The 18,988-nt window shown below is 40.2% G+C and overlaps 1 protein-coding gene across 1 annotated transcript in view; it reads right to left on the bottom strand.

Annotated features, from left to right (window-relative positions):
- Positions 1–18,988, bottom strand: part of tsg101a (tumor susceptibility 101a) — a 51,866-nt gene that overhangs the window by 15,411 nt on the left and 17,467 nt on the right. Inside the window, exons 6-7 of the mRNA XM_043706096.2 lie at positions 7,028–7,091; positions 663–766 (exon numbers count right to left, since the gene is read on the bottom strand). Of these exons, the coding sequence (XP_043562031.1) occupies positions 663–766; positions 7,028–7,091 (168 nt within the window). The remainder of the gene's footprint in view (positions 1–662; positions 767–7,027; positions 7,092–18,988) is intronic.

Below are 18,988 nucleotides of genomic sequence, written 5' to 3'. Positions count from 1 at the left end.
CAAATCTGTTAGATGCCAGAGGTCAGCTAAGGTTTCTGTTCCTGATATAGCAGAGTGACATTAAGAAGTGCTCTCAATAGTCTCATGTTCAAATGCTGCACCATATAAATCAGTACATGTGGACTCGATCCCTAGTCTGTACCGAGATGGATGAGTTTCAGTCAGTGTACTAATTAGAATATTACAATAAGTCTTTGCACCTTGCACTCAGACGGTGATGAAGTTGTATCAAACAGGGTTCTTGCTCTTGATGACTTATGTTTATTGGAAAATACATACAAGGCCATCAAGCAGTGCACAGGAACACATTTTGCTGTGGTGCCTCAGTTTGGGCTCATGAATGTAAAATGCCCACTTGCCAAGATACTCAAAGATATTGTGCCAATGGACTCTCAATGAACGTGTTCAAGTGAGAAAGTTGGTGGAAAAACTGACACCTGACAACACGACTGTCTTGACTGCGTTCAGTGCCGGCACTTACCAAGGCAGAATGCAGACCCTTTCCTCTGCACAATGATCAACAGTACCAAGCCAACCTTTGCGTGAGCATCTTTTTAAAAGAACTAAACCACGAACCAAAAACTAAGATTTAATCACATTTTTTGCTTAGTTATTACAATTATTTTCAAGTAACTAAAATGCAAAATGAATGGCTCCCTTACCGACAGCTGCAGCAGGTGACTGGCTGGGATATGGAGTATGTTGTGCAGTGCCTGTAGTTGGAGGATATGAGGTTGAATGCGGATAAGGATACACAGGAAAACCACTGGAAACAGGAAGGAGAAAGGAAAGTATGAAGTTATCATTGCACCATATAAAACTGACAAAAGACGACGACAGTACCAGTAAAGTGCACAAGCAACACACTGACTATCAAAAAAAATCCAAGATTTTGTTAGAAATTAGGAAACATAATAATAAAACATAGACTGTTTTTATTGCAGCTTCCAACTATATAATCAGAATGAGTATTTAGTAACCAGAAAATAACAGGCCCAGATTTCAGCTATTATAAATAAATTTATTTGATAAGCTGGTAATACCCACAAGTAATACCCACAAGTAATACCCACAGCACAAGTAATACCCACATCTCAAACTATTAATTTAATTGCAGCAGCTACAGAACCTGCCCGCAAAAAGCATCTGTGTACCATCAAAATTAAAATGCATCAATGCATTACAGTTGCAAATTCAGTCAAACTGCAAACTTGCCCTCCTCTCAAGTCTCAACTGTGGACATAATGCTTACATCTTGGTTCAGATGGTTTCCAACCAACCTGTTCAGAGGTGTTATTACATACTTCTGGAGCAGGTGGGTTTTGAACCAGGCCTCCTGACTCTGAGGTAGAGACACTAGAGCCCTCTGAGAGTTTCACAAAAGGGCCAGCAGGAAATAATTCCTCACTAAACCAAAACAATGATCGTCATAACCATGAGCAGCATATCTTGAAATTTGTTGCATTTTCATATATCTTTTAGAAACTACTCAATTAAACTTCTATACTTCAAGAAACATGTGTCACTTTTCAAGGGCATTGCTTCAGGTGAATGCAATTCTTGCCGGGCCAATCCTCATGCTTTTCAATTGTTTATTTTCATACTGTTTATTGACACCAACGATCCACTGATAATTTCTTAGTACACATACTCATCGCTAATTTATTGTGCAATAAAAAGCTGACTTTTAATAACTAAAACTATTTTAAAGCTTTTTAAAAATGTACTAAAAATAATTTTATTCAATTCTTTACATGTATTTGCTAGCTTTTAATCACTTTTAGAAATATGATTGACCCATTTTGCCTTTGAAGTAATTTTTATCTCTCCTTCCAGGCTATCATGGATAAAAAATGGACTGCTCTTTCCCCTCTTCCACCTCTGGACTTGGTGAGATTTCATATCTTTATCTTTCCAGTTCTATCAAAAAGGACGCTGACCTGAAACAGTAACTGTTTCCCTCTCCACAGATACTACCAAAGTTCAGTATACCAACTGTTTTCAGATTTAATTGGGCCTGAAGCTAAGCCTAAATGAGTTGTAATCATAACTTTTCCAGAGTCTGATTTACATAGTTCCCAATGTTACCTTATACAGCTATTCTATCAATCAACCTTCTGAAAAAATTACAAAAGTTCAGAACATTTAAGTGATACAAGTCTTAAGCAATAACCATTTTTAAAAATAATGACTAAGTACTTTCCTATGACATTACCAAATTCCCACCTTGATTAGAAATACAACTAGGTCAGCCATAGAAGCTGCTCGACTACAACAGCAGCTCGGTGGGTATTCTGCAACTCACCTCTGACGCCCCAAAGAGTCATTCTCACATACAAGACACACCAAAACTACATTAGAATATTCCCAGCTTACCTTGGTTAGGCATGGTTTACACACTAAATGATTAAGAAAAATACAGTAAAAATATTATTCAGGACAATACAATCAACATGACTGACATCTCATCTGCTAGCTGAAACATTTACTCCTTGCACAACCAGTGTCCCACAGCTTCACTGTATATCTTCACCAAGATGCATGACAGAAAATCATAAAGCCTTAGTCTGCACCTCTCAACAACATCATCTTGAAGGACAAGAGTTGCAACTATATGGAAGCTGCTTTACTCCAAGTTTCCCAATGTTGCACACACCAACTTTACTTTGATGTACATCTGTTTCTTTGTTCTCTCTGGGTCAAAATCGTGCAGCAGTCAACGTTAGTCTTGTTAAAGCACCTTCAGCACAGAAGATGCACAGGTAGTGGCAAGGATTAGGAGGAGTGATCACCATCAAGTTGGTGTGGAGCTGAAGCTCCGTCTTCATATAGGTTGTGGTAGTAACACCGTGCTCAAATGGTAACGATTTAGTGACTTGGAAACTGAGCATCCATGATGCACTGTGGGTCATCACAAGAGCAGAACTGTATTCAACCCTGTAACCTCATGACCATTACCATCAAGTTGAGAGATCAGCCCAGCTCAAGGGCATACCAGGAGACACACCCAGCATAGCTAAAAGTGAGGTATCAACATGGTGAAGCCACAACTTGGGACTACTTCCACGTTAAACAGCAGAAGCAGCATGCAATAGACAGTGTTTAAAAAAATCCCACCACTAACAAATCAAATCTAAGCTCTGCAAGTCCTACCATTTCAAGCTGTGGATTTTGGTGAAAGCAAGACAATTAATAGAAGGTAGGAAGTCTCACAAATATGGAGAAAGTGAGGACTGCAGATGCTGGAGATCAGAGTCAAGTGTGTGGTGCTGGAAAAACACAGCAGGTCAGGCAGCATCCAAGGAGCAGGAGAATCGATGTTTCGGGCATAAGCCCTTCATCAGGAGTGAGGCTCATGGGCTGTGGGCTGAGAGATAAATGGAGAGGGGGGATAGCTGAAAATATGATAGATAGATGAAGGTGAGGGAGAATGTGATAGGTCAGAGAGGAGGGTGAAGCGGATAAATGGGAAAGGTGATGGACAGGTCATGGAGGTGGTGCCGAGTTGGAGGCTTGTGACTGGGATAATGTAGGAGGAGGAGAAATGAGGAAACTTTTGAAATCCATTTGAATCTCATGTGGTTGCAGGGTCCCAAGACGGAATAAGAAGCATTCTTCCTCCAAGTGTCGGGTGGCAGGGTTTGGCAATGGAGGCGGCCCAGGACCTGCATGTCCTTGACGGAGTGGGAGGGGGAGTTGAAGCGTACAGCTACAGGGCGGTGGGGTTGGTTGATGCTGGTGTCCCAAAGATGTCCTCTGAAACGATCCACAAATAGGCATCCTGTCTCCCCAATGTAGAGGAGACAACATCGGGTGCAACGGATATAGATGACATTAATGGAGATACAGTTAAATTTCTGTACCACAAATGTCCCCATTTTCAATAATAGGGAAATTCAGATGTAAAAAACAAAGCTGAGGTATTTACATCCATCTTCTCCTGGAACTGTTACATAGGTGATTAACTTCAGGCTCCAACATCCTCAGCATCACAGATGCCAGTCTTCAACCAGTGTGATTCATTTCGTGTGATGCCAAGAAATGGCTGAGAGCACTGAATACTGTAAAGCCTATGGGATCTGACAGCATTCTGGCAAAAATGCTGAAGACCTGCGCTCCAGACCGCTGAACCCCTAGCGACTGCTATTCCAGAACACTTAAAACATCTACCCAACAATGTGGAAATTGCCCAGGTGTATCTTGTACACAAAGTAGTAAAACAAACCTGATCAGCAAGTGTTGAAAAGGGGTCGTCAACAGTGCTATCAAGCAGCACTCCCAAACAAATACTGACTCAGTTTAGATTCTGCCACGGCAGTCTACTCCTGATCTCATTATAGCCCTGGTACATACATGGAAAAAACAGCTGAATTCCATGATGAGATGAGTGTGATTGACCTTCATATCAAGGCATTATTCAACTGAATATGATATCAAGATGCCCTACCAATGACAATGATAGGGATACTCCCCACTGGTGTGATTCACACACAAAAAAAATGAGGATATGGTTGTTGTTGGTCAATCATCCAATGACCTTCTCTCCATCATGGGATCAGAAGTAGGGATGTTCACCAATAATTGCACAATTTTCAGCGCAATTGATGACTCCTCAGATACTGAAGCAGTTTATGCTCAAATATAAGATCTGGACAATATCCAAGCTTGGGCTGAAAAAAATGGCAAGTAACATTCACACCACACAATTTGAGGCCTCGATCTATCTCCAATAAATGTCAATCTAACCACCAAGCCGTGACATTCAATGAATGATTTTTATTATCATGTGTATTTTATAGTGAGAAAAACAGTAAAATACAGTGAAAAGCTCTTCAAGCAGAAACTGTTTCCATAGAATCCCTGCAGTGTGGAAACAGTCCCTTCAGCCCACTAGTCCACAATGACCCTCCAAACAATAACCCACCCAGACCCATTCCCCTATTAACTCTACACTTACCCCTGACTAATGCACCTAACCTCCACATCCCTGGACACAATGGGCAATTTAACATGGCCAATTCACCTAGCCTGCATATGTTTGGACTGTGGGAGAAAACCAGAGCACCCAGAAACCCACGCAGACACAGGGAGAATGTCCAAACTCCACACAGTCACCCAAGGCTGGAACTGAACTCTGGTCCCTGGAGCTGTGAGTCAGCAGTGATAACCACTGAACCACCGTGCCACCCTTCCATTGTTACCACAAACCAGTGCCATTTTGAATAGTGTTAAGAATAAGATAAAATAGAAAGAGATAGCTTTGAAAGAGTCCATCTGTCCTGAACCAGCTCATCAATTATCATCTCACCATCTACACTGGACTCAACCAAAGCCACCACACTTTAGGTGCCATTTTTCACTGCTGGGTCAATTCTCCACTGCCACCTGCATGGACCTGCCAATATTAGAGTCGCATTTCTTACCAACGGGCCCACCTCGATGGTGCTGTGATGCCCGTCTGTGAATGGAGCAGCCACCAATTCAGTTGCCAGGTCCCGTGCTCACCCTGCAAAAGTAGGGGCTCGTGCTGGGCCCACTCACCACGAGTTTATGCTGGGCTTATGGTGCTACCAGCACTAACTCCCACACTAATAACATCCTGGAGGTTACCAGTGACCAGAAACACAACTACATTATCCACATAGGCAGTGGCTACAACAGTATGCTAGGAATTCCAGAGCAAATACCAAATCTCCTGACTCCCCAGAGCTTGTCCATCATCTACAATACAAGTCTGAAGTTTGATGGAATACTCCCCACTTGCATGGATGGGTTCAGCTCTAATAGCACAAGCAGCTGACATCGAGGACAAGTTAGCCTGCTTGATTGGGACCACATTCACAAGCATCCACTCCCTCCACCACCCACGCTCAAAAAGAGCAGTGTGCACTATCGAGAAGATGCATTGCAGAAATTTACCAAAGATCTTTAGACCGCACCTGACAAACCCACATCCATATTCAATTAAAAGGACAAGGACACAGATATGTGGGAACACTACCAACAGCAATTTCCCCATCAAGCTGCTCAGCAGCCTGACTTGGAAATACGTCACACTACTTCAGTGTCACTAGGTCAAAATCCTGAAATTCCTTCCCTCAAAGCATTGTGAGTTAACCTACAGCACGTTAACTTCAGCAGCTCACCACTACCTTGTACTAACTCTTCTAGTGACGGACCACAAATCCTGGCATGCCAGCGAAGCCCATGTTCCAAGAGTGAATTAAAGGAAAAAATGTCACCATTCATGCTTGATAGTAGCAACATATATCATTGACGAGATGCACTCCAGTATCTCACCAAGACTCCTCCAAATGAACGTTTCAAATTCCCCCTTCAAGGGCAAGGACAGCAAATGAATGTAAACACTAGAATCTGCCAGAGTTGCCCTTGAAACCACAGACTATCCTAACTTGGAACTACATCACCGTTGCTAGAATTTCTTTGTAGCAGCATTGAGGGTGTCCCTATGCAGCCTATGGACTGCAAAGGTTCGTGAATGCAACTCATCACTACCATGTCCAGAAAAATTAGTGTTGAATATTAACTGCTGGTCTAGCCAGCAATGCCACGTCAAATAAAAAATTGAGTAGTAGCAGCAACCATGCAACTCCATCTTGGTGTTGGTCAGAGGATATAATATTTTAAATTTGTTTTCATTTATCCTGATTTCAAAACACAACATGCTGTTAAAATTTGCTCATATAATCAGGTTGAATTATTTGAGACACAAATACTGTTTGGGTTTTACACTGGTTTATTAATCATCTTGCCCAAAGCTTGGTGGACCAAGCATTCATTGGAGGATAGACTGCTTAATCCTTGATCCATCAGTGCGATGAATCTTTCATACCCACTCAATCAGGTAGAAGGGACTTCAGTTTACCAACTAACAATGTCATCGTCTGGAGTATGCTGCTGAAGAGTATCAGCCAGAATTAAGCGACCAAATATAGCATACAAATAAATATCTAAATAGCTTTTGAATGCAAATCTCTTTTGAAGCTCTTGCAAATATAAATCATACCCAGCATTGGTGTGGCCAGATGGATATGGTGTAACTCCAGCTGGCATTCCAGGCATATAAGAAGCTGAAACAAAGAAAAAGAAAAATCAGAACACATTAATACAGAACCTTTCAGAACACAGTCATGCTAAAACAGCACATAATAGTTTGCATATCTATGTCTTTCCAATGGTTACTTTGTAAAAATGGCACGTGCTTTACATTAAACATTTACCCAGTGTGTATAATTCACACCATGAAATTACGTCAAATTTGACCCAGTTATATAATCTACCCCATCTAATTACTAACATAGAATGGCTACAGTGCAGATGCTCTTTCAGCTTATGGCTATACCAGTTCACTGCAAGAGCTCCTCAGCTAATCCTACATCTCTGCCTTTTCCCAACAGCCTTGTAACAAATCTGATTCGAATGATTGGACAATAATTTATTTATTTTGGACCAGCATGAAATTCAATTTGAAACAACTTCCTTTCTTATATCCTTTTGCAGGTTTCCTTCACATTACATATTTCATTACAGGTCTCCATCAGAAAAAAATAATTCCTCAGGTACACTGTTTCATTCCTACTTACGTATAGGAAATGCTTAGTTTCTGCAAATATTTCTTTCTATGGATACTGAGCTACAAACATGCACATTACTCCATAGCACACAACATTACAAACACTTGTCTAGGTGCTATCAGAAATACAGGCAACTTATTTATCTTCAAATTAAATGCCTTTAAGCATTTCTGAGTACTGTTAAAGAACCAAAAACCTGTTCCAACCAAAAAAAACAATGTAACCATGGCTTACAGAAATCAATAAAAGCAGGTTCAACTGGACTATTATATTGATGCTGTGATTCCGTATTTAATTTTTGGGCGGCACAGTGGTTAGCACTGCTGCCTCACAGCGCCGGAGACCCGGGTTCAATTCCCGCCTCAGGCGACTGACTGTGTGGAGTTTGCACGTTCTCCCCGTGTCTGTGTGGGTTTCCTCCGGGTGCTCCGGTTTCCTCCCACAGTCCAAAGATGTGCAGGTCAGGTGAATTGGCCATGCTAAATTGCCCGTAGTGTTAGGTAAGGGGTAAATGTAGGGGTATGGGTGGGTTGCGCTTCGGCAGGTCGGTGTGGACTTGTTGTGCAGAAGGGCCTGTTTCCACACTATAATGTAATGTAATGTAATCTAATCTTAATTGTACTATTTCTTAATTTTAAAAGGCTCTCAGAAATATTAAAACTAAACTGAGAACTTTTCATGGATTAAGTATGTTGCCTCGAGTACAAATTACTATAGAAACTAAAACTAAAGAGCAGCTAATGAATTAATATTTTGATTGTGACAAACTACATCCACTTAGACTAATGGAGATAAATATATACTTCAAATTCAAACAATTACCAAATGAAAACCCACTTGGTTGCAGTTGGTTTCTCTACAATTTAAAAAAAATCTGAGTGGGACTAAGTGACTTTAATGAGACTAACTGTACTATCCTTTTATTCACACTGAAGTCACCAGAATTCAATGCACCAAAGATGCTGCTGATTGACAATCCTCACAGAACACTGCAGACAGCCATTTTGGAATTCTTTTCCTTTGCAATTGGTCAATGTAGTGGAAATTGGGCAGGCATTGCTTCTGGCTTGCACACCGAATTACAATCTCACTCTTAAGAAATCAGAGAACTGCACGTTGATACAAATGGACAAATATAATAAAACAAAACATTTTAATCTTCACCTAGCTGCGCCAGATCCAGAACCAAGAAGATATCCAAGGAAGGGACACTTATGAAACTAAATCATGCAAAGAGTAACTAGTATGGATTAAATATTTGTGAGGAGCAGCATTTGTTTAATACACTTGTTCGGATTTGTTTTTAATTAATTTATCAGGTTAAATGCCAGTTACATGGCAAGGACAGATTTATTACCTAGCCCTAATTTCTCTTGAAAAAAACTGATAATGAACTGTCTTCTTGAACTGCTACAGTCTACTTGCTGTAGCTACCACCACAGCACTTTCAGGTAAGGCGTTCCAGGATTTTGAGCCAGAGAAAATGAAGGGTTCAAGTCAGAATTGTGCGTAAGATCGTAAGGAACAGAAGTAGACCAAATGACCCCTTGAGACTATTCTGCCATTTAAATACAATCATGGATAACTTGCTGCCTCAATTTCACTTATCCACCTGCATCAAAGCATTTCTAATGTTGCCTTGAACATACATCCACAAGCCAAATATTTCCAAACATTTTTTGAAGAAACTTCTCAATTCAGTCTTAAATACTCAACCTCCGTGTCTTGATTCCAGACTTGCCCCCTCAGCGCACAGTAAGTCAAACCCTTCAGCACTTAAGTTTCAATTACACCTCTTCACATTCTTCTGATCAGACAGTATAGACCCAAATTACTCAGCTGCTCGTCACAGGGCACATGATGCAAGATGTGAGATTAACTTTTTTTTTAAATCAATTATTTTATTGCTCAGAAATTTGAATTTGAACTGGTGACATACAAGTTTTCTGTCTGTCTGAAGGAATGTAATGGTTAACTTGTATTTCTGTACCCATGGTGATTTACTTTAAAATGGAGTGAGAAAGAGCTCCCAGAGTGCAATGGGTTTTTGTTTACAATGGGAGAATTTTATGAACACATCAGGGAAACAGTTGCGCATTAGGCTCTAGTTTAGAATGGTAGGGATTGATTCTTTTCCACTGTTTAAGGGAAGATACCCATAGCTCGAAAAAGCAATTGCTCCTGAGAAAGGGAGAAGATAATTTAGAATTGTTAAAAATGATTTAGCTCAGTGCAAGAAGTTTAGTATAAGTTCAGACCAGAAGGATTTGGTTAAAACCCTGAAAGGGTTATTTGAGACTGAGAAAATTTAAGCTTAGTTATATGAAAAGTCCAAGAAGATGCTGGGATCTGAAGGTAAAGTTAAATTCAGACATATTGGAGTGATAGAGAAGAGAATTCTCTCTGGTGACTACTGAAAAGTGGTTATTTTTTTGGTTGATGGGATTATATTTTCAATTGCATATTTAGAAGCATTTATTTCAAAATCTTTAAACATGTACGTTGGAGTCAGTTGTGCCATACGAAAGCAGACCCTTCTGTCCAACTTGTCCATGCCAACCAGAGATCAGAAATTGATCTAGCCCCATACACCTGCATTTGACCCATATCCCTCTAAACCTTTCCTATTCATGTACCTATCCAGATGTTTTTTAAATGTTGAAATTGTACCAGCCTCCACTACTTCCTCTGGCAACTTATTACATACACGCCCACCATCCTCTCTGCAAAAAAGTTGCCCCTCAGGTCCCTTTAGTATTTTTCCCCTTACACCTTAAACATAGGTCCTCTAGTTTTGGGCTCACCTACGACAAAAAGACCTGGCTATTCACCCTACACATGCCCTTTGATTATAAAAACTAAGGTCATCCCTCTGCCTTCAACACACCAGGGAAAACAATTCGTTTGGTTTATTATATTTTATCGCATTTTAATTTGTGTAATAAACTTGCTTTTATGTTAAATTCAAATCTGCAACATTGTGTACTTACATTTCAGTAAGAGATCATGAGGTAAAACCAAAAAAAAAGTCAGATTTCAATCTGAAGTCCAATAATGTCAGCTGGTATCATAACAGACATTGCTGTCATTCGAAGAACAAATGTAGTGAAATTTCTACTTTCCACCTCCAAAGCAAGTATATCCTTCTTTCATTGTGAAGGCCAAAAACTGTGCACAGAACCCAAAGGTTCCAAAAAAAGTCCAAATAATTATAGCAAGACTCCCTTAGTCTATAGTCCAGTCCCCTTGTAATAACGATCAACATTCAATTACCCTTCTGAAATTTCAATCCCAAACGCCGCAGCCTAGTTATGGAACTGTAGTCTAGCTGTAAACTCACAATAAATATTGAGGAGAAAGGTCAGTAAAATGACTAAATAATCAAGGAATTGTTATCAATAGCCTACACAATTAACTGAATGTGTCTTTACTGATAATTCATTATCTATTACTCTGAATTATGCAATTTTCAAACATAATTATAAACATGCTGTAAAGAAATAAGCAACCTTTGCCCAGCCTTGATTTATCTTGTTATTCCTGTCCTGTTATGAAATGAATCTCATTCTTTCAATGAATTACTCTTTTAAACAAAACATATAAAAGGTGCCTATTTTGGACATGAGCCAGATCATATTACAGGAAAAGGCAAACAGAAAAATCGAGGGTACTGCTAATATGGCCAATGTGTTATCCAATCCAAAGTGTACTTTGATCTGAGGCCAGTTAAGAATTGACAGCAAGAGTCTACAGTTTATGTAACAGGCAGATTTCCTTCCCTAAAGCTCATTACAAAGCCAGATGGGAAATATAGAGCTGCAGAGCACAATGGGGACATCAAACAAAGAAGCTGACAGCAGAATCAGAGTGCAGGAGTTGCCTCATTTGAATATTACCCAGACTTAGGGAAATCAAATGCAGGTTCATAAGACCCATGCTGCCATTAACTGAACAATGCATCCAGATTTGGGGATCAAACATGCAATCCCCAAACTCAGTCAACTAGGACCTTCAACATTTAGCAACCATATAATTTGTGGCAAGCATGTTGTATAAACAGAAATGGTAAACCAAGAACTACAGTAAAACAGCAGCATCAAACAAATATTGCCTCGACAGGTTGGAACGCAGGCATAACTTTGGCCAAAACAACCAGGATGTGCGTAATCTTGACAACATGACGGAAGTCACAATCTCAACTTTCACTGAAGTAGGCAGTCGACACAGTCACTTTCACAGAAACAATCCCATCAGATTTTAACCAAAGTAGATCTTGCCACGAAGTGAGTACATTACGCAAACCCAAAGCAAAATCAAAAAAGGTTAAAAAAAATTTATTCCTGTCTTTTCACCTCATCTCACCTCAAAGGCAACATTATGTTGACTGAAGACTTGTTTAAAGAAAAAAATACATCTGCCACAGTTTCAAATCATGTGGGCCTGCTCTCTGAAATAATATGACCAACATACAATACTTGTATTCAGAAGTGTCCTCAAAGAAAACATCCTGAAGTCTTGAAAATGGAGCCAGCACTCAGACCAAATGTTACGAATGAACATACAGGTTAGGAATAGGCTACTCATTCTCTTCAGCCTGCTTCAGCTTTCAAGATGACCATGGCTGATCTGATTACTTCACTTACCTACCTACCCTAGGTAACCTTTTCATCCCTTGCTTAGCAACAATCTACCAACCTGAAAATATTTGAAGATTCCACTTTCACTGGCCTTCAAAGAGAATGCTTTGAAATTATTTACATATTTCCATAAATATGGAGAGCAATACTGTACACAGTTCTCTAGATGTGGTCTCAACAGTGTTCTGTATAACAAACGCATAACCTCTCTACTTGCATGTTCAATTTCCCTCAATAATTGATAAAAAATCTATTAGCTTTCCTAACTACTTGCTTTACCTTCATATAAACCCTTTACATTACTAGGTCACCCAGATTCCTGTGCAACTCGGAGCTTTGTAAACTCTCATCATTTTTATAACATGCTTGATTTTTATTCTTCCTGCCAAATTGAACAATTTCACATTTCTCCACATTATACTCCACATGCCAGATTTTTGCTCACTCAACTTATATCCCTTTGTAGCCTCTATGTCTTCTTCACAACTTACTTTCTGACCAATTTCTGTATCATTAGCAAATTTGGCAACCGTACCTTTTGCACCGAGAATACTGTATGCAGTTCTGGTCTCATCTAAGCAAAGATATTCTTGCCATAATAGGTAGTGCAACAAAGGTTCACCAGACTTGCTCTGGGATGGTGGACCGTACTATGAAGAAAGGTTGCGCAAACTGGGTCTGTAATCTCCAGAGCTTCAAGAAATGAACAGCAATCTCATTGAACTTAAAATTCTTAAAAGGGATAGATAGGGTAGATGGAGATAAGATGCTTCATCTGGCTGGGTAGACTAGAGCTCGGTGTTCAAGAACATTTCTGATGAAGGGCTTATGCCCAAAACATTGACTCTCCCGCTCCTTGGATACTGCCTGACCTGCTGAGCTTTTCTCTTGCCACACTCTGACTACAACTGGGGAGGGGGGGGGGGAAGCACTATTTAAACCGAAGTAGGATGCCACTCAGATCCAAGATGGGGAGAAGGTTTTCAGAGGATTATGGACTTTAGCAATTCTCCACCACAGAGGGCTGCAGAAGTGCGGTCTTTGAGACAGAGATTGATAGAAAGGGACAGAATGTTTGAATGTTTCACACTGGAGCAAGGAATCTAAAATTGTGGGGAAATTTGATCATAAAACAAAATTTAAGGATTTGTATCTTAATGCACAAAATATTTGGAAAATAGATGAACTAATGGCACAATTCAAATTTAATGGATATGATCTTATAGCCATTATGGAAACACAGTCACAAGGGGGTCAAAATTGGGAACTCAACACTTGGACATTTGACCTTTTCTGAAAGACAGGAGAAATGGCAAAATTGGTGGAGTAGCACTGACAGTAAGAGATAAAATGAAGACATTTGAGGCTGAGATAATGTAGTCCGATTGGAGAGAGGTAAAAAAGAAACAGCAAGGGAAAGAAGATACCAGTAGCATACCAGAAGTTCAAGAGTGTCATCGGGTGGAGAGGTAAGTGTAATGGCCACCTTTAAGGAAAAGGTGCTGGAGCAGCTGAGAGGTGTGAAGATGGATAAATCACATGGATCAGATGGACTACACCCAAAGTTCTGAAGGAGCTAGCTGAGAAGATTGTAGAGGCATTGGTGATGATCTTTCAGGAATCACTTAATTCAAGGAGGGTGCCAGAGGACTGGAAAATGGCTAATTTAATGCCCTTGTTGAAGAAGGAAGGCAGGCAGAAGACATGACATGACACCTAAATCGTGGATAAGATTTTAGACTCAAAGTGTGATGCTGGAAAAGCACAGCAAACAGGCAGCATCTGAGGAGCGGGAGAATCGATGTTTTGAGCATAAGCTCTCCATCAGGAATTATTTTAGAGGCCATTATTAAGGTTGAGATTGCAAAGTATTTGGAAGTGCATGGTTAAATTGCTGAGACAGCACGGCTTTGTAAATGGGTGGTCATACCTGACAAGTCTGTTACAATTCTTTGAGGAGGTAATGAGCAAATTAAACAAAGGAGAACCAGTCGAAATGATCTATTTGGATTTCCATAAGGCCTTTGACAAGTGCTGCACAGGAGGCTGCTAAATAAGATAAGAGCTCATGTTACTGGGACAAAGTACTTTGGGATTGGCTGACTGGCAAAAAGCAGAGTGGGGATAAAAGGGTCTTTTTCAGGAAGGCAGTGCAGTAACTAGTGGAGTTCGAGGTCATCCATGTTGGGACCACAACTATTCACATTATACATTCATGATATGGACGAAGGAACTGAGGGCGTTGTTGCTAAATTTGCAGATTACAAAATAAAAACCAAAAGAACTGCAGATGCTGTAAATCAGAAACAAAAACAGAAGTTTCAATGGGCGGCACGGTGGCTCAGTGGTTAGCACTGCTGCCTCACAGCACCAGGGTCCCAGGTTCAATTCCAGCCTTGGGCGACTGTGTGTGGAGTTTGCACAACCTCCCTGTGTCTGCGTGGGTTTCCTCTGGGTGCTCCGGTTTCCTCCCATAGTCCAAAGATGTGCAGGTCAGGTGAACTGGCCATGCTAAATTGCCCATAGTGTTAGGTGCATTAGTCAGAGAAAGATGAGTCTGGGTGGGTTGCTCTTTGGAGGGTCGGTATGGACTGGTTGGGCCGAAGGGCCTGTTTCCACACTGTAGGGAATCTAACATAATCTAATGTTGCTGTGGGTCGAGTGCCACACAGGGCTGATCATGTTAGGATAGCAAATCTCTTTTCCTATTTGGGACTTCAGACCCACAGAATTGCCCATAGAGTAAGGTGCATTAGTCAGAGTGAAATGGGTCTGGGTGGGCTACTCTTCGGAGGGTCGGTGTGGACTGGTTGGGCCGAAGGCCTACTTCCACACTGTAGGGAATCTAATCTAAAAAAAAGCTGCTGCAAAAGCTCAGCACATCTGGCAGCATCTGTGAAGAGAATCAAAGTTAAAAGTTTTTGGTCAGGTCACCCTTCCTCACACCCTTCTGAATGGATAAAGAAGTTGCAAAAGGATTAGAACATGGGAAAGTGTAAAGTTATGCACTTTGGTCGGAAGAAAAGAGGAAAAACTATTTTCTCAAGAGGAAAAGGTTTTGGAAATCGGAAGTACAAAGGGATTTGGACTCTTAAATGTTAAGATGCAGATTCAGTTGGCAGTTAGGAAGGCAAATACAACCTTAGCATCCATTTCAAGATGGATGGAGTACAAGAGCAGAGACGTACTATTGAGGTTGCTTAGGACTCTTGTCAGAACGCATTTGGAATACTGGGTGCAGTTTTGGGCCCTGTATCTAAGGAAAGATGTGCTTGCCTTGGAGAGGATCCACAGGAGGTTCACAGAATGATCCCTAGAATGAAGGACTTGTTATACGAGGAACAGTTGAGGACTCCTGGTCTATATTCAAATGGAGTTGAGAAGGATGATGGGCGATCTCATTGAAACATACAGACAGAGGGGGGCCTGAAGAGTTGGATGTGGAGGTGATGTTTCCATTAATAGGCCTCAAAGTGAAGGGATAACCCTTTAGAACTGAGAGGAGAAGGAATTTCTTCAGCCAGACTGTGGTGAACCTGTGAATGCATTGCCACAACTGGCTAGGGAGGCCATGTCATTGAGTGTATTTAAGACTTTAAGAACTTTAATAGGTTCTTGATTAGTAAAGGGATCAAGGATTACGGGAAGACAGCAAGAAAATAGAATTGACAAACATATTAGCCATGATTTAATGAGAGCAGACTTGATGGGCTGAATGGCCTAACTCTGCTCCATATCTTAGGGAAAAGCTATACATCAACAAGTAATAAGAGCATGTAAATAGAATAGGGAAACATTGTGAATGACCTTGATCGTCATGGTGATAGGGTCAATCAAATTTGAATGGTAGCTACGACACTTCGTCTGGGATAGTTTCCTAGAACAATATGCCATAGAGCTAACCAGGAAGCAGGCTATCTTAGATCTGGTAATAGGTAATGAGGCTGATTTAAATGACTTCAGTTTAAAAGATTTCTTAGGAAGTAGTGATCAGAATATACCAGAATTTAATATTCAGTGTGAGAGTAACTTAAATAAAGGGAATTACAATGAGATGAGGATACAGTTAGCTAAAGTGAACTGGCTAGACAGTTTAGCAGGAATGACAGTAAGTAAACAATGGCAGATATTTAATGATACAATTCATGGCTCTCAGCAAAAACATATCTCAATGAAGAGGAAAGATTCAACGAGGGAGAGAAACTATAGCTAACCAAGGATGTTACGGAGAGTATCAAGTTCAAAGAATAAGCATATAAAAGAGGCAAAAGTCCTGAAGACTGGGAAAGATCAGAATTCAGCAAAGGAGGACTAAAAAAAATTAAAGGCAGTGAAAATAAACTCTGAAGGTAAACTACTGAGGAATATAAAAAACTGACAGCAAGAGCTTCTTTAAATACATAAAAAGGAAAAGAGAGGTCAAAGTGAACAAATGCCCCTTTGAAGGTAAATAAGACACGGTCATGGGAAAGGAGGAAATGGCAGAGGTGTTAAACAGAGATCTTGCAACAGTTTTTACGGTGAAAGATACTCTGAACATCCCATCAATACTAAAGAGTACAGGAAGGAATTAAGTACTTCTCCAGTGTTGGTGATGGTATTATTAGGTAAACTAACGGGGCTAAATGCAGATACATTGCCTGGCCCTGACTGTTGCATCTTAGGATCCAAAAAGAGGTAGCTGCAGAGGTAGTGGATGCATTGGTAGTAATTTTTTAAAAATGCATGGATTCTGGAGAAGTACCAGGGGACTGGAAAGTTGCCAATGTGACAGCTCTATTCAAAAAGGAAGAGAGACAAACAAGAGTAACTATAGGCCAATTAGCCTAACATCAATTGTTGAAAAAATATTGGAATAAATTATTAAGGAAGCAATAGAAGAATATTTGAAATCCATAATCTAATCAAGTAGAGAAAACATAGCTTCATGAAAGGGAAATAGTGTCTAATTTATTAGTTTTGAAGAAGTATCAACCAGATTGGATAGAGAGAAACCAGTAGATATATTTGGGCTTTCAGAAGGCATTCGATAATATACCTCACAAAAAGTTACATCATACAAGAGCCCACGGTGTCGGAGGTAGTGTTTTGCATGGCTAGAGAACTGACTCATTGGAAGCAAACAGCAAGTGGGGATAAGGGGTTCTTTTTCTGGTTCGTGACCTGTGGTTCCACAGGGATCATGTTGGGACTGCAACAGTTTAAAATATATAAATTAGTGACTGAGAGGAAGGAAGTGAATGCAGTGTGGCCACATTTGCAGACGACAAAAACTGCTGGAAAGGCAGGTTGCAAGAGGGATATAAACAGTTTTCAGAGATATCGTTAGGTTAAGTGTGCAAAAAGTTGGTAAATAGAGCATAATGTGAGAAGACGTGAAGTTGTGCATTTTGGAAGGTAGAACAATTGAACACAGCATTGTTTAAATTGAGAAAAACTGCAGAAAGTTGCAGGGAAAAAGGGCCTTGGGGATTAATAGTAATGTGTTCATGAAAAATTATGCAGTAAAAAATTACTTTCTCAAACAAACATATTGTAAGTGAGAATTACATTGATCTAAACTTTATAGATAATCAAACAGTGAACTAACTGACACTTGGTGGAAACTGACTGCAGCTTAGACACAAGATTTTCCTTTCTCTTTTCTTGCCATTAGAAACCCAGACATTACACCTCTTGGCCTCTACCTCATCCTGGTAATGTGCTGCTGGCTAGTGGCAACACAGTAACACAGATGCAGAAAAAGTGGATCGAGTATCGGACCAGAAGTCCAGTATGACCACCATCTGGGGTCATAACACAGTAAGATTGAGGCATTTATTTCTTATGTTCACTGGCCATAACACTAAGCAAGCAGATTTTAAAATTTTTTCAGAATGTGGGAGAAGTCCAAACACATACCAACAGGAAACATAGCACAAAGTTGTGTAGAAGTAAAGTTTAATCATGAGCAATTTCACAAGGATTATCCAAAGTTAGGAAGAAATCTTGAGGAGTCAATGCAAACGGATATTGAACATACAAGGAAATTCCACCCCCTAATTCAGACTTACTAAAACTTCACTCATCTGCCTCCATGCATTCAGTTGATAATAAAAGATACATTGCAAATTGTTAGTCATCAGCAGATGGCAGCTCTGTAATAAAACAGAACTGAAGCGCTTAAAGGGCAATACATGTAATCTAAGACATTCAAATAGAGATAGTCTAATTGAACTATATAAAAAATGAGAGCTAGGTTTATTACATCCATAAATTCAGATAAAGCTATGTCTATGTCCCTTTAATCAGGTTTCTGCCCGACACTGCACTAAACCCATTCTTATCAAAGCCATGAATGCCATCTGTGTAATTGTGAAAAAAGCAAACTATCCTTCAGCAATCCTGACTGATCTGAAGCTTTTCAGACAGTTGACCAAATTATAGATTTCCTCCACCTCCCAAGTCTGTTAATCAGCTGGGTGAGGTTGTACTCACCTGGTTCCATTGTATTTTAAATTCACTTGTGAAACGTGGGTGACAAAGGTTGGCCAGCATTTATTGTCCTTCTCTAGTTGCCCTTGAGAAGATGGTGGTGGTTAGATTGTCTCTCACCGGAGATAATCATTGCCTGGCATTTGAGTGGCACTTGACAGCCCAAGCTTGGATATTGAGATTTTGAACATGAATGGCTTCAGTATCTGCAAATGGCGCTGAACATTGTGCAATCATCAACAAACATCCCCACTGCTGACATTATGATGGAAAGGTTATTGG

The sequence above is a fragment of the Chiloscyllium plagiosum genome, unplaced genomic scaffold, assembly GCF_037043375.1.
Source record: "Chiloscyllium plagiosum isolate Xiang-an unplaced genomic scaffold, Cpla_swu_hap1 HiC_scaffold_18, whole genome shotgun sequence".
NCBI lineage: Eukaryota > Metazoa > Chordata > Chondrichthyes > Orectolobiformes > Hemiscylliidae > Chiloscyllium > Chiloscyllium plagiosum.
Note: the sequence above shows the minus strand (reverse complement) of the source record. Positions and strands in the feature narration are given on the sequence as shown.